General features: G+C 48.3%; 1 protein-coding gene across 1 annotated transcript; it reads left to right on the plus strand.

Annotated features, from left to right (window-relative positions):
* Nucleotides 1-18,919: 18,919 nt before the first annotated feature.
* Nucleotides 18,920-21,658, plus strand: LOC143293115 (uncharacterized). The gene is made up of 2 exons (XM_076604023.1): nucleotides 18,920-19,201; nucleotides 19,403-21,658. The coding sequence occupies exons 1-2, from the start codon at nucleotides 18,920-18,922 to the stop codon at nucleotides 21,656-21,658; spliced, it is 2,538 nt and encodes an 845-aa protein (XP_076460138.1).
* Nucleotides 21,659-26,259: the final 4,601 nt, after the last annotated feature.

The following is a 26,259-nucleotide window of genomic DNA, read 5'->3' on the forward strand; positions in this document are numbered from 1 at the left end:
CACCTACAACACACACACCCTTCGCCGCTACCGACACACACAAATTACATCCATGCAAAGGAGTCTACTCAGTTCTTCATGCACCTGTCACCCCCCTTGAGAAACACACCTTGAACCCCCCTGTCACCATGTTTACCTTGAACCCCCTGTCACCGTGCTTACCTTGAACTCCCCTGTCACCGTGCTTACCTTGAACCCCCCTGTCACCGTGCTTACCTTGAACCCCCCTGTCACCATGTTTACCTTGAACCCTCCTGTCACCGTGCTTACCTTGAACCCCCTGTCACCGTGCTTACCTTGAACTCCCCTGTCACCGTGCTTACCTTGAACCCCCTGTCACCGTGCTTACCTTGAACTCCCCTGTCACCGTGCTTACCTTGAACCCCCTGTCACCGTGCTTACCTTGAACCCCCCTGTCACCGTGCTTACCTTGAACCCCCTGTCACCGTGCTTACCTTGAACTCCCCTGTCACCGTGCTTACCTTGAACTCCCCTGTCACCGTGCTTACCTTGAACCCCCTGTCACCGTGCTTACCTTGAACTACCTGTCACCGTGCTTACCTTGAACCCCCCTGTCACCTTGCTTACCTTGAACCCCCTGTCACCGTGCTTACCTTGAACTACCCTGTCACCGTGCTTACCTTGAACCCCCCTGTCACTGTGCTTACCTTGAACTCCCCTGTCACCGTGCTTACCTTGAACTCCCCTGTAACCGTGCTTACCTTGAACCCCCCTGTCACCGTGCTTACCTTGACACCACCTGTCACTGTCACCGTGCTTACCTTGAACCCCCCTGTCACCGTGCTTACCTTGAACCCCCCTGTCACCATGCTTACCTTGAACCCCCCTGTCACTGTGCTTACCTTGAACCCCCCTGTCACCACGCTTACCTTGAACCCTCCTGTCACCGTGCTTACCTTGAACCCCCCTGTCACCACGCTTACCTTGAACCCCCCTGTCACCGTGTTTACCTTGAACCCCCCTGTCACCGTGCTTACCTTGAACCCCCCTGTCACCGTGCTTACCTTGAACCCCCCTGTCACTGTGCTTACCTTGAACCCCCCTGTCACCGTGCTTACCGTCACCATGCTTACCTTGAACCCCCCTGTCACCATGCTTACCTTGAACCCCCCTGTCACCGTGCTTACTCCTGTCACCGTGTTTACCTTGAATCCCCCTGTCACTGTGCTTACCTGTCACCGTGTTTACCTTGAACCCCCCTGTCACTGTGCTTACCTGTCACCTGTCACCGTGTTTACCTTGAACCCCCCTGTCACTGTGCTTACCTGTCACCGTGTTTACCTTGAACCCCCCTGTCACCGTGCTTACCTTGAACGCCCCTGTCACCATGCTTACTCCTGTCACCGTGTTTACCTTGAATCCCCCTGTCACTGTGCTTACCTGTCACCGTGTTTACCTTGAACCCCCCTGTCACTGTGCTTACCTGTCACCTGTCACCGTGTTTACCTTGAACCCCCCTGTCACTGTGCTTACCTGTCACTGTGTTTACCTTGAACCCCCCTGTCACTGTGCTTACCTGTCACCTGTCACCGTGTTTACCTTGAACCCCCCTGTCACTGTGCTTACCTGTCACCTGTCACTGTGTTTACCTTGAACCCCCCTGTCACTGTGCTTACCTGTCACCTGTCACTGTGTTTACCTTGAACCCCCACTGTGTTTACCTTGAACCCCCCTGTCACAGTGCTTACTCCTGTCACCGTGTTTACCTTGAATCCCCCTGTCACTGTGCTTACCTGTCACCGTGTTTACCTTGAACCCCCCTGTCACTGTGCTTACCTGTCACCTGTCACTGTGTTTACCTTGATCCATCCTGTCACTGTGCTTACCTGTCACTGTGTTTACCTTGAACCCCCCTGTCACTGTGTTTACCTGTCACCTGTCACTGTGTTTACCTTGAACCCCCCTGTCACTGTGCTTACCTGTCACCTGTCACTGTGTTTACCTTGAACCCCCCTGTCACTGTGCTTACCTGTCACCTGTCACTGTGTTTACCTTGAACCCCCCTGTCACTGTGCTTACCTGTCACCTGTCACTGTGTTTACCTTGAACCCCCCTGTCACTGTGTTTACCTGTCACCTGTCACTGTGTTTATCTTGAACCCCCCTGTCACTGTGCTTACCTGTCACCTGTCACTGTGTTTACCTTGAACCCCCCTGTCACTGTGCTTACCTGTCACCTGTCACTGTGTTTACCTTGAACCCCCCTGTCACTGTGCTTACCTGTCACCTGTCACTGTGTTTAGCTTGAACCCCCCTGTCACTGTGCTTACCTGTCACCTGTCACTGTGTTTACCTTGAACCCCCCTGTCACTGTGCTTACCTGTCACCTGTCACTGTGTTTACCTTGATCCATCCTGTCAACGAAATTTACACTGTATGAATATGAATACGTAACCAGTCGTAAATTTGGTGATGTCATTTGATTAACACTTCCACCTGTAACTTTATTACGAAGTTTATAATGTATGGATGCGTGGCTTTTGTCTAATCGGGTAAAAAAAGAAAAAAGTATCTATCTATCAATAATTTTATGTCAACTGTACTGTTCAAGTTTTGTTTACAAGAAAGTGGATCATAACCAATCACCGTTTTAAGGTCCCCTCTCCGCACAGACATACGTAAACCATGCACTCACATCGTCATAACCATTATCATATTAAAAAAAGAAAAAAAGAAAAAAAAGTGGGGATGGGCTGGGGGAGGGGGCGGCTGCAGGGGGAACAGACTGAGGCATGCAAATACAAAACAATGACCACAACAAAGCATAAAACATAAGTATGGAAAGTTGGACCTGCACTCCCTCCCTCATCCCCACTCCCCGAACGTCCTCCCCCCCCCCCCTCCCCCCACAAAGCCACACGTGCCATCAAACACTTTGTTGAACAAGTCAGACAACTTTGCTCACGGTGAAAGAATGAGTCCCACCAGGGGCAGCCACTCTCCCCCTTTTTCTGGCGTCAGCGGATGGATGGGCTTCAGTGATTGGACAGCCCTGGAGGCCCGGAAGTTGATGGGAAGGGCACGTGACTTGCACCACACGCACAGCACGTGGTGTTCTCAACGGGCAGTAACTGGCGGTAACTTGTTGGCTTGCACCCAGGAGTCGTGTCCCTTTATCATATTTGCACCTTGATAACCCTGAATAGTGTGTGTGTGTGTGTGTGTGTGTGTGTGTGTGTGGAGGGGGGTTCTGGAACCAGGTTGAGGGAGGAAAGGGATTCGTATGTGGGGAAGGAGGAGAGGGGGGAGGGTGGTGGGGCAGGATTGTGGAAGGAAGGCTGCAGCCAATGGAAAGAAGGTGCAGGTGTCAGCATTGAACTGAACAGTGTGTGTCAGCATTGAACAGTGTGTGTCAGCATTGAACTGAACAGTGTGTGTCAGCATTAAACAGAACAGTGTGTGTCAGCATTAAACAGTGTGTGTCAGCATTGAACTGAACAGTGTGTGTCAGCATTAAACAGTGTGTGTCAGCATTGAACAGTGTGTGTCAGCATTGAACAGAACAGTGTGTGTCAGCATTAAACAGTGTGTGTCAGCATTGAACTGAACAGTGTGTGTCAGCATTGAACAGTGTGAGTCAGCATTGAACTGAACAGTGTGTGTCAGCATTGAACAGTGTGTGTCAGCACTGAACAGTGTGTGTCAGCATTGAACAGAACAGTGTGAGTCAGCATTGAATTGAACAGTGTGTGTCAGCATTGAACAGAACAGTGTGTGTCAGCATTAAACTGTGTGTCAGCATTGAACAGAACAGTGTGTGTCAGCATTAAACAGTGTGTGTCAGCATTGAACTGAACAGTGTGAGTCAGCATTGAACAGTGTGTGTCAGCATTGAACAGAACATTGTGTGTCAGCATTGAACTGAACAGTGTGAGTCAGCATTGAACAGTGTGTGTCAGCATTGAACAGAACAGTGTGTGTCAGCATTGAACTGAACAGTGTGTGTCAGCACTGAACAGTGTGTGTCAGCATCGAACTGAACAGTGTGAGTCAGCATTGAACTGAACAGTGTGAGTCAGCATTGAACAGAACAGTGTGAGTCAGCATTGAACTGAACAGTGTGTGTCAGCATTGAACAGAACAGTGTGTGTCAGCATTGAACAGAACAGTGTGTGTCAGCATTGAACTGAACAGTGTGTGTCAGCACTGAACAGTGTGAGTCAGCATTGAACTGAACAGTGTGAGTCAGCATTGAACTGAACTGTGTGTCAGCACTGAATTGAACAGTGTGAGTCAGCATTGAACTGAACAGTGTGTGTCAGCATTAAACAGTGTGTGTCAGCATTGAACAGTGTGAGTCAGCATTGAACTGAACAGTGTGAGTCAGCATTGAACAGAACAGTGTGTGTCAGCATTGAACAGAACAGTGTGTGTCAGCATTGAACTGAACAGTGTGTGTCAGCATTGAACAGAACTGTGTGTCAGCATTGAACTGAACACTGTGAGTCAGCATTGAACAGTGTGTGTCAGCATTGAACAGAACAGTGTGTGTCAGCATTGAACTGAACAGTGTGAGTCAGCATTGAACAGTGTGTGTCAGCATTGAACTGAACAGTGTGTGTCAGCATTGAACAGTGTGAGTCAGCATTGAACTGAACAGTGTGTGTCAGCATTGAACAGTGTGAGTCAGCATTGAACTGAACAGTGCGTCAGCATTGAATTGAACAGTGTGTGTCAGCATTGAACAGAACAGTGTGTGTCAGCATTAAACTGTGTGTCAGCATTGAACAGAACAGTGTGTGTCAGCATTAAACAGTGTGTGTCAGCATTGAACTGAACAGTGTGAGTCAGCATTGAACAGTGTGTGTCAGCATTGAACAGAACATTGTGTGTCAGCATTGAACTGAACAGTGTGAGTCAGCATTGAACAGTGTGTGTCAGCATTGAACAGAACAGTGTGTGTCAGCATTGAACTGAACAGTGTGTGTCAGCACTGAACAGTGTGTGTCAGCATCGAACTGAACAGTGTGAGTCAGCATTGAACTGAACAGTGTGAGTCAGCATTGAACTGAACAGTGTGTGTCAGCATTGAACTGAACAGTGTGAGTCAGCATTGAACTGAACAGTGTGTGTCAGCATTGAACAGAACAGTGTGTGTCAGCATTGAACTGAACAGTGTGTGTCAGCACTGAACAGTGTGTGTCAGCATTGAACAGAACAGTGTGAGTCAGCATTGAACTGAACAGTGTGAGTCAGCATTGAACTGAACTGTGTGTCAGCACTGAATTGAACAGTGTGAGTCAGCATTGAACTGAACAGTGTGTGTCAGCATTAAACAGTGTGTGTCAGCATTGAACTGAACAGAGTGAGTCAGCATTGAATTGAACAGTGTGTGTCAGCATTGAACAGTGTGAGTCAGCATTGAACTGAACAGTGTGAGTCAGCATTGAACAGAACAGTGTGTGTCAGCATTGAACAGAACAGTGTGTGTCAGCATTGAACTGAACAGTGTGTGTCAGCATTGAACAGAACTGTGTGTCAGCATTGAACTGAACACTGTGAGTCAGCATTGAACAGTGTGTGTCAGCATTGAACAGAACAGTGTGTGTCAGCATTGAACTGAACAGTGTGAGTCAGCATTGAACAGTGTGTGTCAGCATTGAACTGAACAGTGTGTGTCAGCATTGAACAGTGTGTGTCAGCATTGAACTGAACAGTGTGTGTCAGCATTGAATAGTGTGTGTCAGCATTGAACTGAACTGTGTGTCAGCATTGAACTGAACAGTGTGTGTCAGCATTGAACAGTGTGTGTCAGCATTGAACTGAACAGTGTGTGTCAGCATTGAACTGAACAGTGTGTGTCAGCATTGAACTGAACAGTGTGTGTCAGCATTGAACAGTGTGTGTCAGCATTGGACAGTGTGAGTCAGCATTGGACAGTGTGAGTCAGCATTGAACTGAACTGTGTGTCAGCATTGAAATGAACAGTGTGAGTCAGCATTGAACTGAACTGTGTGTCATCACTGAAATGAACAGTGTGAGTCAGCACTGAGATGAACAGTGTGTGTCAGCATTGAACTGAACAGTGTGTGTCAGCATTGAACTGAACAGCGTGTGTCAGCAATGAAATGAACAGTGTGAGTCAGCACTGAGATGAACAGTGTGTGTCAGCATTGAACTGAACAGTGTGTGTCAGCAATGAAATGAACAGTGTGTGTCAGCAATGAAATGAACAGTGTTTTGACAGGAATGTTTTACTGCTCGCTGCCTTGATTGCCCATCCTCCCATCCCCATCCCTCACCACATGTACACTCAGTTCATACATTGTTCATCCTCCCATCCCTCACCACATGTACACTCAGTTCATACATTGTTCATCCTCCCATCCCCATCCCTCACCACATGTACACTCAGTTCATACATTGTTCATCCTCCCATCCCCATCCCTCACCACATGTACACTCAGTTCATACATTGTTCATCCTCCTATCCCTCACCACATGTACACTCAGTTCATACATTGTTCATCCTCCTATCCCTCACCACATGTACACTCAGTTCATACATTGTTCATCCTCCCATCCCCATCCCTCACCACATGTACACTCAGTTCATACATTGTTCATCCTCCCATCCCTCACCACATGTACACTCAGTTCATACATTGTTCATCCTCCCATCCCCATCCCTCACCACATGTACACTCAGTTCATACATTGTTCATCCACCCATCCCTCACCACATGTACACTCAGTTCATACATTGTTCATCCTCCCATCCCTCACCACATGTACACTCAGTTCATACATTGTTCATCCTCCCATCCCCATCCCTCACCACATGTACACTCAGTTCATACACTGTTCATCCTCCCATCCCTCACCACATGTACACTCAGTTCATACATTGTTCATCCTCCCATCCCCATCCCTCACCACATGTACACTCAGTTCATACACTGTTCATCCTCCCATCCCTCACCACATGTACACTCAGTTCATACATTGTTCATCCTCCCATCCCCATCCCTGACCACATGTACACTCAGTTCATACATTGTTCATCCTCCTATCCCTCACCACATGTACACTCAGTTCATACATTGTTCATCCTCCCATCCCCATCCCTCACCACATGTACACTCAGTTCATACATTGTTCATCCTCCCATCCCTCACCACATGTACACTCAGTTCATACATTGTTCATCCTCCCATCCCCATCCCTCACCACATGTACACTCAGTTCATACATTGTTCATCCACCCATCCCTCACCACATGTACACTCAGTTCATACATTGTTCATCCTCCCATCCCTCACCACATTTACACTCAGTTCATACATTGTTCATCCTCCCATCCCCATCCCTCACCACATGTACACTCAGTTCATACACTGTTCATCCTCCTATCCCTCACCACATGTACACTCAGTTCATACATTGTTCATCCTCCCATCCCTCACCACATGTACACTCAGTTCATACATTGTTCATCCTCCCATCCCTCACCACATGTACACTCAGTTCATACATTGTTCATCCTCCCATCCCCATCCCTCACCACATGTACACTCAGTTCATACATTGTTCATCCTCCCATCCCCATCCCTCACCACATGTACACTCAGTTCATACATTGTTCATCCTCCTATCCCTCACCACATGTACACTCAGTTCATACATTGTTCATCCTCCCATCCCCATCCCTCACCACATGTACACTCAGTTCATACATTGTTCATCCTCCTATCCCTCACCACATGTACACTCAGTTCATACATTGTTCATCCTCCTATCCCTCACCACATGTACACTCAGTTCATACATTGTTCATCCTCCTATCCCTCACCACATGTACACTCAACTCATACATTGTTCATCCTCCCATCCCCATCCCTCACCACATGTACACTCAGTTCATACATTGTTCATCCTCCCATCCCTCACCACATGTACACTCAGTTCATACATTGTTCATCCTCCCATCCCCATCCCTCACCACATGTACACTCAGTTCATACATTGTTCATCCTCCCATCCCTCACCACATGTACACTCAGTTCATACATTGTTCATCCTCCCATCCCTCACCACATGTACACTCAGTTCATACATTGTTCATCCTCCCATCCCTCACCACATGTACACTCAGTTCATACATTGTTCATCCTCCTATCCCTCACCACATGTACACTCAGTTCATACATTGTTCATCCTCCCATCCCCATCCCTCACCACATGTACACTCAGTTCATACATTGTTCATCCACCCATCCCTCACCACATGTACACTCAGTTCATACATTGTTCATCCTCCCATCCCTCACCACATGTACACTCAGTTCATACACTGTTCATCCTCCCATCCCTCACCACATGTACACTCAGTTCATACATTGTTCATCCTCCCATCCCTCACCACATGTACACTCAGTTCATACATTGTTCATCCTCCCATCCCTCACCACATGTACACTCACATTCATACATGAACGCGCAAAGACATGCATCCGCGTCTCTCTCTCTCCCTCTCTCTCTATGCTTTCGCACACACCTGGCACATTTCTCTGGTGTGTCTAATCTAGGCACCGTCACCGCCTTGGACCTCCTAAGTATAATATGTCTAATGTCTTGCCAGTGAGAGATTTCAATCGATACCCCGTCTGGAAACAGCCACGTTCTGTTCATTCGATCTTCAACACTACAATGAAGTCTGCCCCACTGATGGAGCAGAGACCTGGGGAACCACTGTCACCGCCATGGGAAGAATCCACACCTTCATCAACACCTGCCCCACAAGATTTCTCCGGATTCTCTGCTCAGACAGAACCACTGATGAAGAACTGTAGGAACGAACAAGGCAGCAGCCTGAAGAGATCCCCCAAAGACACTGGTGATGGACTGCCCACAAGCGTCTCTCTCTCTCTCTTTGTGTGTGTGTGTGTGTGTGTGTGTGTGTGTGTGTGTGTGTGTGTGTGTGTGCATACGAGTATTCGCAGCTAGGAGGTGGTTTACGATCATGAAAGAAAACACGCTCACCATAACTGAATTCATTTAAATGCTCACATGTGCTTACAATCCTTTTCGGAAGGCTGCACATTGATTTCCAATGCTGCCATTTCCCATCCTAAAACAAACAACAACAAGCAAACAAACAAACAAAAAAAGGAAGACATACAACACAGAGAAAGATACAGAACACCACCACGTTCTGCAAAACAATGTCCACAACTCCCGAAGTTTGAAACACACACACAAACACACACACAATGTCCACAACTCCGGAAGTTTGAAACACACACACAAACACACACACAATGTCCACAACTCCCGAAGTTTGAAACACACACACAAACACACACACAATGTCCACAACTCCGGAAGTTTGAAACACACACACGCACACACACAATGTTTCAGTGCAACACGAGTTGACAAAGTTGCCCTCCAAAAAACAGGAGAAAGAAGGGAAGGAATTCAATGATGCTGGCTGACCTCCCTTGGGAGTGCGGCCCTTGAGCCAATCAGGGGAGGCAAAAGCAGATGCAGTGGATGGTCAGGGGGACGGTGCCCAGGGCTGGGGAAACGTCAAAGCGGATGATAAATCTGACCACGGTGGGGAGGGAATAACAGAGGGACGTGAGAGAGAAGGGGGAGGGGGGAGACAGATGGTTATAGCTCCTTGGAACGGGGACATGACGAAAAGTGACACAGTCACACAGGTCATGACGTAAGGCTGGCGATGAGAGTGACACAGTCACACAGGTCATGACGTAAGGCTGGCGATGAGAGTGACACAGTCACACAGGTCATGACGTAAGGCTGGCGATGAGAGTGACACAGTCACACAGGTCATGACGTGAAACTGGCTATGAGAGTGACACAGTCACACAGGTCATGACGTAAAGCTGGCGATGAGAGTGACACAGTCACACAGGTCATGACGTAAGGCTGGCGATGAGAGTGACACAGTCACACAGGTCATGACGTAAGGTTGGCGATGAGAGTGACACAGTTACACAGGCCATGACGTAAAGCTGGCGATGAGAGTGACACAGTCACACAGGTCATGACGTAAAGCTGGCTATGGGTGTGACACAGTCAGTATTCATGACGTAAAACTGGCAATGAGTGTGGCACAGTCATGGAGTACATGACGTAGAGCTGGCGATGTGTGTGGCACAGTCACACAGGTCATGACGTGAAACTGGCTATGAGTGTGACACAGTCAGTCTTCATGACGTAAAACTGGCGATGAGTGTGGCACAGTCATGGAGTACATGACGTAGAGCTGGCGATGTGTGTGTGTGTGTGTGTGTGTGTGTGTCTGTGTGGCTTTGAAGGAGAGTGGGGTGGAAAGCGAGAAAGCCTGCTAGATCTGAGAGCCAAGAGACATGCAAGGCAACAAAATAAAGTGCGTATGCACGAATGTGGGTGGGTGTAGCTCTTCACAGGTTTATGTGTGTGCATGTGTGGGGTATGTATGTTACATGCACATGTTTTGAGGTCTTAGGGGGTCGTCGTCGGCCTCCTTCCGTCTCGAGAGACGATGGCTGCACCAGAAATGTAGTCACTGCCGGGCGTTGCACTTTTCTGCTGTGGCTGTGAAAACTGATGCTGGGGTGGCAATCTCTACTGCATGTGGGACAAATTTTAGTAGATGCTGCTTGGTTTACAGAATTTGACTTGCATGTGGCTCTTTTTCTCCTCAGCGAGTCAATGCGGCTTCTCTCGGCTTGATTCACCCCTCTCTGAATGGCAGATTTCCAGGGTCCACATGAGCACTTTTCTGGTCCCATTTGCAAGCGTCTTTGAATCTTAGTCAGGGGCGGCCTTGGGGTCTAGATCCCTCTGATAGTTCGCCGTACAGCAGGTCTTTAGGGATGCGGCTTTCATCCATTCGGCGAACATGACCGAGCCAGCGAAGACGGTGTTGACTCAGAAGGGCAAAGACAGTTGGCAAGCCTGCACGCTCAAGCACTTCAGTGTTTGGGATCTTGTCCTGTCATTGGATTCCAAGAATGCGTCTGAGGCATTGGAGATGGAAACTGTTTTGTCTCTTCTCTTGGGCGGAACATGTGGTCCATGTTTCACTGAGTACAGTAGGGTGCTTAGAACGCAAGCTCTGCACACCTGCATCTTGGTGTTCACCGTCAAGTTTTTGTTTGACCACACCCTCTTGTGAAGTGTGGACATGACCCCGGCGGCCTTCGCAATTCTTGAGTTGATCTCTGGCTCGAGGGAACGATTCGCGGTTGTTGTCCACCCAAGATACTGAAACTGGTCAGCTGAGTTCAGCTCGTGGCTCCCAATGTGGATTGTTGGAGGAGAGGTAGTGCCCTGTCTCATCACTTCCGTTTTCTTCAGGCTAATTGTGAGGCCAAATCCGTTGCACGCCTACGCAAGGCGGTCTATGAGTCTGAAGGGCTTCCTCTGTGTGTGTCACCAGTGCAGCGTCATCGCCGAAGACAGTCTCTCTGATGGTGACATGCCTGACTTTGGTCTTGGCGCTGAGTCTGGCCAGGTTGAAGAGCTTTCCGTCAGATCTTGTGTGTAGGTAAACTCCATCTTCGTTGTTTGCGAACGCATATGACATAAGCATGGAGAAAAATATCCCAAAAAGTGTTGGGGCGAGCACGCAACCCTGCTTGACACCACTGCTTATTTGGAACGGGTCAGACGCTGCTCCATTGTAGCACACTGTGTTGTACGTGTCCTTGTGAAAAGATTCGACAATGTCCAGTAATTTCGGGAGACAGCATGTCTTCCTCAGAAGTGTGAACAGTCCGCTCCTGCTCACTACATCAAAGGCCTTTGTCAGGTGAATGAAGGCAAGGTAGAGTGGCTGATTTTGCTCTTGGCATTTTCCCTGCAGCTGTCGACGTTTTGCGTTTTCTTCATGTCCACACCACACCACATCCTGTGACAGGTACACACCACACCACACCACACCCTGTGACAGGTACACACCACACCACCCCACACCCTGTGACAGGTACACACCACACCACCCCACACCCTGTGACAGGTACACACCACCCCACACCACACCCTGTGACAGGTACACACCACACCACACCACACCCTGTGACAGGTACACACCACACCACACCCTGTGACAGGTACACACCACCCCACACCATATGACAGGTACACACCACACCACACCCTGTGACAGGTACATACCAAACCACACCACACCCTGTGACAGGTACACACCACACCACCCCACACCCTGTGACAGGTACACACCACCCCACACCACACCCTGTGACAGGTACACACCACCCCACACCCCGTGACAGGTACACACCACACCACCCCACACCCTGTGACAGGTACACACCACCCCACATCACACCCTGTGACAGGTACACACCACACCACACCCTATGACAGGTACACACCACCCCACACCCTGTGACAGGTACACACCACACCACACCCTGTGACAGGTACACACCACACCACCCCACACCCTGTGACAGGTACACACCACACCACACCCTGTGACAGGTACACACCACCCCACACCACACCCTGTGACAGGTACACACCACACCACACCCTGTGACAGGTACACACCACCCCACACCACACCCTGTGACAGGTACACACCACACCACACCCTGTGACAGGTACACACCACACCACCCCACACCCTGTGACAGGTACACACCACCCCACACTCACTGCTGTCCGTCAGTCACTGAAGCTTGACCACACCAGTGGGCTATCTGCTGACCACAGGCCGCCGGTCCCCAAGGGGTCATCGGCACCTGTCTGATGCCACGTGCACCCGGCCACCCCTGTCTCGTGCGGGTTCCTGTTACGTCATGTCATCACTTCTGTCGTCTCCATCACCACAGGGGCAGTATGTATGGACTTCGTTGTCACTGCATGTGCAAATTAGCATGGGAGGAATTAGAAAAAAAAAGAAAAAAAAAGAAAAAAGAAAAAAGACGAAATAATTATATGTCGCTGTTTTGGAAGATATGTGACGTCAGTTTAGTTCAGTTGTTCCAGGAGGCATCACTGCGTTCGGACGAATCCATATACGCTACACCACATCTGCAAAGCAGATGTCTGACCTGAAGCGTAACGCAACGCGCTTAATCCGGCCCTGAGGGACCCCCCCCCCCTGCCCCTCACCCCAAAAAACCTACAAGAAAACCAACAAAAACAACAAAAAAGCAACAACAAATACAAGAATAAATAAATAAATGAGTAAAAAAAAAAGAAGTCAATGAATCAAGAATGTTAGATAAGAAAAAAAAGATAACTAACTAAATGTAATGCACCGTTTTCACGTACAGAAACAATTTATGATTGAATTCATTCGCATCCCACTCATTTTCAAAGCGCATGCTCTAGTGTTGATAAATACATCCTCACTCACCTGTCACGCAGATATATATATATATATATATATATATATATATATACACAGAGTGACATTCATTTAAACAAAACAAAACAAAACAAAACACACAAAAAACCCAAACAGAATTGATTCACATTCATTCACACTAACTGTACTAAAGGCACGACACACATCACGTCACCACACAACTGACAGTATAGATTATAACTGATCAAGTAGGCAGCACAATCCTTGGCGCCTCTCTCTCGGGGTCTCTGGGCAGCCAACACGAGGCGCCTCTCTCCTGGGGTCTCTGGGCAGCCAACACGAGGCGCCTCTCTCTCGGGCTCTCTGGGCAGCCAACACGAGGCGCCTCTCTCTCGGGGTCTCTGGGCAGCCAACACGAGGCGCCTCTCTCTCGGGGTCTCTGGGCAGCCAACACGAGGCGCCCTAGTTCGTTACTGCTGCTGGTCCTTGGTCCAGCGCCACACCACAAGCTCTTTAAACCAAAAAATAACATTTTCTGTTCAGCGTTGCTAATCAACGTGTTTGTGCTGGTGTCTCCATATTGTCCGTTTGGTCCCACCAGTCACATGTGTGTATGAGTGAGTGTTTGTGTCCTGTACATTTTCACTAGTCCCACCAGTCACGTGTGTGTATGAGTGTGTGTTTGTGTCCTGTACAATTTCACTAGTCCCACTAGTCACGTGTGTATGAGTGAGTGTTTGTGTCCTGTACAATTTCACTAGTCCCACTAGTCACGTGTGTATGAGTGTGTGTTTGTGTCCTGTACATTTTCACTAGTCCCACCAGTCACATGTGTGTATGAGTGTGTGTTTGTGTCCTGTACATTTTCACTAACCTTACAACATACACTCGCACTTCATCCACATAATCATATTATTCATCTGTTAAGAATTCATAATTGTTAACTCACAGTAGTTGCTACAATAGTAATAACCTCTAGCTTCTTCTCATCGTACCTTTTATCACAACATATATCAATAATCCACCCAAGCGAAAGCTAACATAATATTTTGTCTTTGGCATTTACAGAAATGACTTATAGGACTTTGACAACAATAAAAGATCTTACAATCAAGTTGAAAACCAAGTAGTATTATGTTATAACAATATTCTGTCTAAGCTAAAATACAATAGCGAAATATATTCCCAAATCATTACATTCTCACCTGCACACTGGGATACAGAGCAGGTTACCTGCGGCTTACACAATACAACGAACGGCGCACCAAAACTTAATTCTATGTTTCGATCTGATACTTAAATCACATGCGTACGTCATTTATTTTACGTCATAGTTCATTGTCGTCATTAGTGTTGTTTGTGTGACGTTTTACTACGCATGGAACAAGACTGAAAGTATAAATAAACGATTGTGTCTTGTACTTAAAAGTAGGCCTCCACACGTTGATGTGATGGCATCCACCACAATCAACAAAAAATACGCGAGAAAACACAACACACCATCACTGTCACCATCACTGACACCATCACTGTCACCATCACTGACACCATCACTGTCACCATCACTGTCACCATCACTGACACCATCACTGTCACCATCACTGACACCATCACTGACACCATCACTGTCACCATCACTGACACCATCACTGTCACCATCACTGACAATCACTGACACCATCACTGACACCATCACTGTCACCATCACTGTCACCATCACTGACACCATCACTGTCACCATCACTGACACCATCACTGACACCATCACTGTCACCATCACTGACACCATCACTGACACCATCACTGTCACCATCACTGACACCATCACTGTCACCATCACTGACACCATCACTGTCAGAGAGACACCCCCTGTAGCTCAGCACAGGGTTCTCCCCATCACCCCCTCCCCTCCTCTCTCACAGTCATTACCGGACCCTGGGTTGCTTCCCTTCAGAGAGGTAGGGGGAGGAACTATCTCCGGTGTTGGTGAAGGGTAGGGGGTGCGGGGGGGGGGGGGGGGGGGGGGGTGGATGGCGGGGGGGGGGGGGGGGGGGGGTGCGGGGGGGGGGGGGGCTGACTGCAGCGGCCGTGACCATTGTTGTCCGTGCCGTGTCCGGTCCTGATTTGGAGTGATGAATGAGAGACAGACAGACAGACAGACAGACAGAGAGGGGCAGAATAGAAGAGCCGAGGAAGATAAGATAACCGATTGTCATCACAGTTATGATCATCGTCTTCATCTTATCATCATTATTGTTGTTGTTGTTGTTGTCATCACAACCACCACCACCACCACCACCACCACCATCATCATCGTCATACGATGACACAAGTATTGGTCTCTCCCTGCCCCATGCTCTGTTGATCAGTGTTTTCTGCCTATTGTACTGCATGATTTTTTTGCAGGACTTTCTGTCTGTGAGCCTGTCTGTCTGCCTGCTATCTGTCTGTCAGCACGTCTATCTGTCAGCCTGTTTGTCTGTCTGTCTGTCTATCTGTCAGCCTGTCTACCTGTCTGTCTGTCTGCCTGCCTGTCTATCTGCCTGTCTGTCTGTCAGCCTGTCTGTCTCAATGGCAGCACAGGGAGTACTCATATCATCATCTAAAAAACAACAACAACAACAACTTGTTTTATTCAAGTATATAATAAGTAACCACATTTATCTGCTTGCTTTATGATATTTTAAAAGAAAAATTACATGTGTAAAAAAATAAATAAAAGGGGGTGGTGGGGGTGTGGGAGGGGGGTGGGTGGGCTGGATGCGAGTACATCATATCACCATCATCAGCAGCATCGGTCTTGCTACTCTCCTCTTCCTCATGTGTGAGACGTAAAAACTCCAACACGGACGGAGAGACAGACACACTGACATCAAAGATCACTGTGACACTGCTACTCTCCTCTTCCTCATGTGTGAGACGTAAAAACTCCAACATGGCCGGAGAGACAGACACACTGACATCAAGGATCACTGTGACACTGCTACTCTCCTCTTCCTCATGTGTGAGACGTAAAAACTCCAACACGGACGGAGAGACAGACACACTGACATCAAGGATCACTGTGACACTGCTACTCTCCTCTTCCTCATGTGTGAGACGTAAAAACTCCAACACGGACGGAGAGACAGACACACTGACATCAAAGATCACTGTGACACTGCTACTCTCCTCTTCCTCATGTGTGAGACGTAAAAACTCCAACACGGACGGAGAGACAGACACATTGACACCAAGGATCACTGTGACACTCCCGTCTCCTTGCTTCATTCTGTGACAGGGGACAAAAACCAACAACAACTGAACAACTGTTGATCACTAAACGTCGACAAAAAAATCTACATCGACAAACGTGTCGATTAACAACAAGAATCTACACCTAAAACCATGTCCATCAACAACAAGAATCTACATCTAAAACCATGTCCATCAACAACAAGAATCTACATCTAAAACCATGTCCATCAACAACAAGAATCTGCACCTGAAACCATGTCCATCAACAACATGAATCATCTAACCATGTACAACAACATGAATCTACATCTAAAACCATGTCCATCAACAACATGAATCTACATCTAAAACCATGTCCATGTCGCGTGCGACAGTGTAGCGTTGAAAAAAAAAAAAAGAGAAGGAATTTGGGTCAACTTGACCCCTCGAATACGTCATGATTTTCGCTGTTTGCTTTGTTTTGTTTTTTCTTGTTCCCTTCTTTCTTTCTTTATTTCTATGCGTGCGTGCACATGTGCGTGTGTACGCGCGAATGAGCGTGTGCTCCTTCCCTCCCTCTAGTCAGCTCAGGTTGATGTTTTCTTTTTCTCGTGCATGCATATCTGCCGGTTGTTTAGCTCAACTACAAGTTTGATAAGGACAATTCATACGGAATCTACCTCGACGGGTCAGATCAACTGGGGAAGAACAGTGTGTTTTGCGGGCTTCGCGCCGACGGCCAAGAGTTTCACTTCGACTTGGCTCTAAACACGAACCTGTTGTCCGACGATTTTGTTGTGGGGTACTGGGGCGGAAATGGAAGCATGCAACGCAGCAAGGAATTGTGGGACCGGAAGAAGGGAGGGACCAACGGTCGTCAACGCCGCACTAGTCACTGTTCCTGCTCCATTCGTTTTGGAGTGAGGGGTTGTTTTTTTCCGATTCAGTTCGGGTTTGGGGCCTCCAGTGCCACTACATTTCCTGGGTCCATGTCCGACCAGGAGGTCTGGAATTACGTCCTAGTTCCAGGGATTTAATCTCCCGTATTATTTTTTTTTTCACGAGCTCTTGAGGTGAGTCAGGTTAGAAGGGTGAAGAATGCTAGTTTTGTTGTTACTTTTCTATAGACAGGGAGCGACCGTTGACATATATTTCAGGTTTTTGGTGTTGTTATTATTGCATTTTGAGATACATACTTTAATTTCAGTGCAGTGTGCCCCTGCTAATCCTTGTGGATTCTGATTTATGTATATCTGTGTGCACACATTCTGTTATTGGTTTTGTTTTGTTTTTTTACGGTTGTATTAAGGCGTTCAGCTGTACATGTGAGTGTGTGCGAAACCCCTCTGTGTGTCTGCTTTAGCACATGTACTGTTTTTTGTTTTTTTTAATATTTTCGCTTGACTCTTGACTTGAGTCTTTTTACAGCTCTGAAGAGTGGTCCGCCATTGTCCTGGACATCCACATCCTTCCCTGCACCCGTGATACCCTGAGACTGTCACAGGGGTGTCCCCAACGTATACAACTGCCGCTTTACACCCCACCTGTCTACAGAAAGACTAGAACTCCCAGTGGTCGCCTGCATCGTGCGTTGTTTGTGACAAGGACCTGTTTGTTCGGAACTAATGCGAGTCGTACATGGACGGTAGAGGATGCGTGTGTATGTGTGAGAGCAGTGCATAAGAGGGGTGAGTGTACGTGTTCGAGCGAATGTAATTTACTCATTTATTTTTCCCTCATTCCCACTTATGATGTGGCAATTTGAATTAGCGGGTTAGTAAGTTTGGGGAGTGGAGGGGGTATTAAGGGAAATAGTTAGGCCCCACTGCTGTTTTGGTTGTCAGTATATCCGTGTGAGTGAGTGAATAAAGTGTGGTATTGTGTACAAATTCTTGGTGTTGGCTGCATTTAATTGAGCGTGCGAGGATCCGGAGACCCATTTTTTCTTAAATTTTCTTTTATTAGATTGCGCGGGGCCTGTCGGGTTGTAGGTGGTCCTCAACCTCGACCGGTCACGTGACAATTTTTGGGGGCTCGTCCGGGATCTTCCGCTTCCCGATCGCTGCTCGCAGCTTTCACTAAGTAGTTTGTATTATCCAGGTTATTTATTTATTTTGTAACTGGCAATGTTTTGTTTTTATTATATGTGGGAAGCTAGAGTGGGAAGTTAACAGTATATATATATATATATTTTTTTTTTTTCACTCACTGGGGTTTAGGGTGTCTATTCCACGGGGGGTACCCTGTATCTACACTGACTGCTCCTCATAAACAGTTTTTGAAGAACACAAGGGGTGATAGCTATTCGTAGTGGTAACTCAGCATTTCCGTGTTTAACTTCTTCATAATCCCCTGGTTTTGTTTGTGCATAGTGTCAGGGTCCGTTACGATGGCTTCCAAGTATGTCATGGGAAAAGATCCATCCCAAGGACCGGTTACAAGGTCAGCCACGGCCTCAGGCAAGAAAGAAGTGGTCGTTGTCGGGGAGGATTCTCCCTTTCTGAAAACTCTGGGCCCTGGCTCAGGAATTTCTCGGCAGTCCCCTAATTGGATCAAGGAGATGATGGAGGCACAGTATAACACCCCTCCAGTCACTTCCACAGTGGTTTGGACAAATGTCACCACTCCTGGGGGAGCTTTTACAGGCCCAAGGTTCCCCAGTCCTTCACAGGTACGTTCTCAGATAACTACCTCAGGCACTGGGTACGTCACTGGCACTCCTGGGGTTATGACCTCACGGGTTTCAGAGTCTAACACGCATGATAATACCTCCATGGTGGGGGACGACGTTACATCCCTCATTCTGTATTTGGAGAGAAAGGAGGAGATGCGTCGACAAGATGAGGAGAGGAAAGAAGAGATACGTCGACAGGAGGAGGAGAGGAAGGAGGAGATACGTCGACAGGAGGAGATGGAGCTCCGGCAGTTAGAGCGAGAGAGATTTGAGCTTTTGGCTCAAAGCCTTGCTCAGCGGCCTAGCCGAGAGGAGTCCCCGGCAGCGAGACTGCCCACTTTCGCCCCTCCAAGGCTGACTCTTCCTGAGTTACGCCCAGGCAACGATGTCGACGATTTTTTAGATCATTTCGAAGCAGTCGCTGACTCCTATAACATGGCAGAAGAGACTCGATCGCTTTACTTGATTAGTTCCTTGACAGGAAAGGCCCGGGAGGCATTTAACAACTTACCTCCGGAGAGTTCTTATACTGATCTGAAAGCGGCGCTTCGCCGTCAGTTCAGGATATCTCCTGAAGCTTACCGTAAAAAGTTTAGGGAGATACGCAAAGCCGGAAGTGAGTCCTTCATCCAGTTTGGGATTCGTCTTAAGCGCACGCTCGAGCACTGGGAAACCATGTCCGGAATGGCACTGAGGGACTTGATTCTCATTGAACAGCTTCTCAGCACTGTGACAGACGACCTGGCTGTGTGTATCAGGGATGAAGGCCTTAGAACGTTCCAGGAAGTCATAGAGAGGGCCGAACGCTTTGCGGAAGCTAGAAGGGGAATCAGGGTCTTCAAGACCAGTGCAGGTTCTCTAGGTGGGGGACTCGAGTCTTCGCCCATGCCGAAGCGTGGGAACCTAAGCTATTCTCAGCATCCGTTGGCTGAACAATCACCGTATTCAGTTGTTCCGCCTCGTGGCAGCATGGCGTCTGCCCCTAAGTCGGCCACTGCACCGGGTAAGGGGGGCAATCAGTGTTTTTATTGTGGCGATGGGGGACATTACAAGCGCGACTGTCCAAAGTTAAAGAGAGACCGGAGGCAACAAGCGGCAGTCGGCCACACACACGAGAGTTGCGCTTTAGCAACTGTACCTGTGTTCAGCGCTGAACAACAAGGTGACCAAGGAGGAATGGGGCCTACCTGTTCTGTGTTTCTCAGCCTCGTAGAGGATCGGATAGTCGATTCTATTCGAGACTCTGGCGCTACATGCACTTTCGTTGACGAGAGTGTGGTACCTCCTGACGCCGAGAAAGGAGGAACGTGTCAGGTGACTGGAGTTGAAAAGTCCTTCAACGCTGTCCGTCCTTATGTTAAGGTACAGGTTGCTACACCGTACTTTAAAGGAGCTGTGTGGGCTGTGGCACTCCGGAATCCGGCATATACACTGCTCATTGGTAACAACGTGCTTTTCGCAGACGGTACACGACAAGGGGTGTCGACACAGCTACCCAGGGAGGTGCTGGCAGCAGTAACCACACGAGCGATGGCAAGGGATCAGGCGCCCGTCTTACAGCCTACTCAGGGACCGGTGACAGACACAGTAGCTCTCCACACAGATAGGGAGACCGTCCGTCGTCTTCAGGCCAGAGACCACACCCTGCAGCAACTGAGACAAGCGACAACTCCCAATATCAACACAGAACGGGAGGGTAAGGCATCTTACACAATGCACGATGGTCTCTTGTTCCGTGTGTTCCACAAGAACGGGGAGCACCTCAAGCAACTGGTGGTACCTCTGGGCCTCAGGCGCACTGTTCTCTCCCTAGGGCATGACATACCCATGGCGGGGCATTTGGGAGTTCGGCGGACACAAGAGCGAGTGTGGCAACACTTCTACTGGCCTGGCATGTGCAAGGATGTCCGCCAGTACTGTCGGTCGTGTGACGTCTGTCAGCGTACTTCTCCGCGTGGCAAGAACCAGCGCGTGCCGTTAGGTACTGTCCCTCTTGTGTCAGAACCCTTCCAGAAAGTGGGAGTGGACATCGTAGGTCCAATCACTCCAGCCTCTGCGCGGGGCAATCGTTACATTCTGGTGGTCGTTGATTACGCCACACGTTACCCAGAAGCCGTTGCGTTGAAGGGAATCGATTCTGTCACAGTTGCAGACGCACTGTGGCAAATGTGGACCCGAGTGGGAGTACCCTCGGAGGTACTCACAGACAGAGGTACCCAGTTCACAAGTGACGTGATGGCTCAGGTAAACCGGTTGTTGGGGATCCATGGCAGAACTACGACTCCGTACCATGCACAGGCAAACGGTCTTGTCGAGCGTTTCAACGCCACCCTGAAGAAAATGATCCAACGCCTCTGTATTGAGAAGCCCAAGGATTGGGATCTGTTCATTCCGGCCGTTCCTGTTTGCGTTCAGGGAAGTGCCACAGGAGTCCCTGCGGTTTTCTCCCTTTGAGCTTCTGTATGGCCGCACGGTCAGGGGGCCCATGGCTCTTTTGCGCCAGCTGTGGACCAAGGAAGCGTCATCGCCTCCAGAAACCCTCACGGAGGTAGAGTACGTGGTGGATCTGCGCAATCGGCTGGAAGAGACCTGCAGGCTGGCACGAGAGAACCTGCAGCAAGCAGCCACCAAGTACAAGCGACAGTATGATAAAAAAAGCCCGTGAGCGATGGTTCGAGGTAGGAGACGAAGTCTTGCTGCTCTTACCAGAGAAAAAGAACAAGCTCCAAATTGCATGGCAGGGCCCCTACAGGGTGATAGAGCGGGTGGGCGACTGGGATTACCGTATTGCGGTCAAAGGAACCCCACGACTCTATCATGCCAATCTACTGAAGCGGTACACCCGGAGAGAGGAGTGTTCCGCAGCTGTAGCCCCAGTGGTCATAGAAGAAACAGAAGATGACCACACAGGCTCTTTCAGCTCACAGGGGATTCCACTTCTACCCCTGCAAGCAGAAGAGACATGGAAAGATGTCTCTGTCCACACAAACCTCACTTCTTCACAGAAGCAGGAAATCATGGGTATCTGTCAGAGTGCTAGTGGCGTTCTCACCGACCTTCCCCTCAGGTGCACCGTGGGGGAGTGTGAGCTGGTTCTGGAGGACATTACACCAGTACGAGTCCGCCAGTACCCACTGCCCCACTCACAGTATGACGTAATCAGAGAGGAGGTCCAATCCATGCTGAAGATGGGAGTGATCGAGCCTGCCACGTCACCTTACTCTGCACCCATTGTATTAGTCAAAAAGAAAGACGGGAAGGTTCGCTTCTGTGTGGACTTTCGCCGTCTCAACCGGGTACTACGCTTTGATGCAGAACCGTTGCCCGATGTCAACCAGATTTTTGCAAAGCTGAGCCATGCCAAGTACTTTTCTAAACTCGACTTAGCTAAAGGGTATTGGCAGATACCCATGAAAGAGAGTGACCGACCCAAGACCGCATTCACGACGCCACAGGGTCAGTTTCAGTGGCTGGTGATGCCGTTCGGGCTGAAAACGGCTGGTGCGATTTTTAGTCGCATCATGCGAAGAGTTCTGGGACCACTGCAGTTAGATGATGCCCATAACTTTATGGATGATCTGCTGCTGGCCACCGGTACTTGGGATCGTCACACCGAAGTTCTGCAGCAGATACTCTGCCGCCTACAGGAGGTACAGCTGGCGGCGAGACCTACTAAGTGCCAGCTTGGCTGTCCGGAAATCAGCTTTCTTGGACACCACCTCCAGGGTGGTCAGCTGCACCCAGAACAGGACAAGGTAGCAAAGATCCGGGAAGCACACCCTCCTGCCACAAAGAAGGAGCTGCGTGCCTTCCTTGGACTGGCTGGCTATTACAGGCGTTTCGTGCCTAAGTTCTCAGAAACAGCCCTATCTCTGACCAACAAGACCAAGGGCAGTGAGCCCAACAAAGTTCTGTGGTCGGATGAGTGCCAGAAAGCCTTTGACAAGTTAAAAGAAGCACTCATCAACCCCCCAGTGCTGGTCCTTCCCGACCCTAGCAAAACATTTGTGCTACGGACAGACGCCTCAGGGTTGGGCCTTGGGGCCGTGCTTCTTCAGGATCACGGTGAAGGACTACAACCCATAGCTTTCGCCAGCAAGAAGCTCAGTGGAGCTGAACAGCGGTACCACACCATAGAGCAGGAGGCACTGGCAGTGGTTTGGGGTATACGGAAGTTCTATCCCTACCTGTACGGAAGGCATTTTGTGCTTGAGAGCGACCATCATCCTCTCAAGTATCTGCACCGTATCCGTCCCGTCAGTCGACGTCTCATGGGATGGGCTGTGGAGCTCCAGTCTCACAGCTTCACCTTCAGACACATCAAGGGTGTCGACAACTTGGGGGCAGACTACCTGAGTAGGACTGGGCGGTAACTGGAGGTTTGACTCATGCTGAGTCGCTACACCGGGGTTGACCGGTGTGTTAGCCTTGTCCCACTGTTTCTCCATGCGATGCAGATTTAGCCCTAGCGGATGGTTGGAACGCTTGATCCGTTAGTCTGTTGAGCGGGGACAGTGCACAGCGTTTACCATTTCTTGTGTTTTGTTTCACATAATTATTTTACAATTCAAGTAATTGACGAAGCATGTCAACCGTGCATGGCTGTAAGTGTGAATCTCAGATTTGAGATCGACACTTTTAAGGAGGGGGGAAACTGTCGCGTGCGACAGTGTAGCGTTGAAAAAAAAAAAAAGAGAAGGAATTTGGGTCAACTTGACCCCTCGAATACGTCATGATTTTCGCTGTTTGCTTTGTTTTGTTTTTTCTTGTTCCCTTCTTTCTTTCTTTATTTCTATGCGTGCGTGCACATGTGCGTGTGTACGCGCGAATGAGCGTGTGCTCCTTCCCTCCCTCTAGTCAGCTCAGGTTGATGTTTTCTTTTTCTTGTGCATGCATATCTGCCGGTTGTTTAGCTCAACTACAAGTTTGATAAGGACAATTCATACGGAATCTACCTCGACGGGTCAGATCAACTGGGGAAGAACAGTGTGTTTTGCGGGCTTCGCGCCGACGGCCAAGAGTTTCACTTCGACTTGGCTCTAAACACGAACCTGTTGTCCGACGATTTTGTTGTGGGGTACTGGGGCGGAAATGGAAGCATGCAACGCAGCAAGGAATTGTGGGACCGGAAGAAGGGAGGGACCAACGGTCGTCAACGCCGCACTAGTCACTGTTCCTGCTCCATTCGTTTTGGAGTGAGGGGTTGTTTTTTTCTGATTCAGTTCGGGTTTGGGGCCTCCAGTGCCACTACATTTCCTGGGTCCATGTCCGACCAGGAGGTCTGGAATTACGTCCTAGTTCCAGGGATTTAATCTCCCGTATTATTTTTTTTTCACGAGCTCTTGAGGTGAGTCAGGTTAGAAGGGTGAAGAATGCTAGTTTTGTTGTTACTTTTCTATAGACAGGGAGCGACCGTTGACATATATTTCAGGTTTTTGGTGTTGTTATTATTGCATTTTGAGATACATACTTTAATTTCAGTGCAGTGTGCCCCTGCTAATCCTTGTGGATTCTGATTTATGTATATCTGTGTGCACACATTCTGTTATTGGTTTTGTTTTGTTTTTTTACGGTTGTATTAAGGCGTTCAGCTGTACATGTGAGTGTGTGCGAAACCCCTCTGTGTGTCTGCTTTAGCACATGTACTGTTTTTTTTTTTTTTTTTATATTTTCGCTTGACTCTTGACTTGAGTCTTTTTACAGCTCTGAAGAGTGGTCCGCCATTGTCCTGGACATCCACATCCTTCCCTGCACCCGTGATACCCTGAGACTGTCACAGGGGTGTCCCCAACGTATACAACTGCCGCTTTACACCCCACCTGTCTACAGAAAGACTAGAACTCCCAGTGGTCGCCTGCATCGTGCGTTGTTTGTGACAAGGACCTGTGTGTTCGGAACTAATGCGAGTCGTACATGGACGGTAGAGGATGCGTGTGTATGTGTGAGAGCAGTGCATAAGAGGGGTGAGTGTACGTGTTCGAGCGAATGTAATTTACTCATTTATTTTTCCCTCATTCCCACTTATGATGTGGCAATTTGAATTAGCGGGTTAGTAAGTTTGGGGAGTGGAGGGGGTATTAAGGGAAATAGTTAGGCCCCACTGCTGTTTTGGTTGTCAGTATATCCGTGTGAGTGAGTGAATAAAGTGTGGTATTGTGTACAAATTCTTGGTGTTGGCTGCATTTAATTGAGCGTGCGAGGATCCGGAGACCCATTTTTTCTTAAATTTTCTTTTATTAGATTGCGCGGGGCCTGTCGGGTTGTAGGTGGTCCTCAACCTCGACCGGTCACGTGACATCCATCAACAACATGAATCTACATCTAAAACCATGTCCATCAACAACATGAATCTACATCTAAAACCATGTCCATCAACAACATGAATCTATATCTAAAACCATGTCCATCAACAACATGAATCTACATCTAAAACCATGTCCATCAACAACATGAATCTAACAACATGAATCTACATTTAAAATTATGTCCATTGACAACAAAAATCTTCATCTAAAACAATGTCCATCAACAACATGAATCTATATCTAAAACCATGTCCATCAACAACATGAATCTACATCTAAAACCATGTCCATCAACAACAAGAATCTACATCTAAAACCATGTCCATCAACAACAAGAATCTACATCTAAAACCATGTCCATCAACAACAAGAATCTACACCTGAAACCATGTCTAAAAACAGGAATCTACACCTGAAACCATGTCTAAAAACAGGAATCTCCACCTAAAACCATGTCCATTAACAAGAATCTCAACCAAAACCATGTCCATTAACAGGAATCTCCACCTAAAACCATGTCCATTAACAGGAATCTCCACCTAAAACCACGTCCATTAACAGGAATCTCCACCTAAAACCACGTCCATTAACAGGAATCTCCACCTAAAACCATGTCCATTAACAGGAATCTCTACCTAAAACCATTAACAGGAATCTCCACCTAAAACCACGTCCATTAACAGGAATCTCCACCTAAAACCACGTCCATTAACAGGAATCTCCACCTAAAACCATGTCCATTAACAGGAA

The sequence above is a fragment of the Babylonia areolata genome, chromosome 18, assembly GCF_041734735.1.
Source record: "Babylonia areolata isolate BAREFJ2019XMU chromosome 18, ASM4173473v1, whole genome shotgun sequence".
Taxonomy (NCBI): Eukaryota; Metazoa; Mollusca; class Gastropoda; order Neogastropoda; family Buccinidae; genus Babylonia; species Babylonia areolata.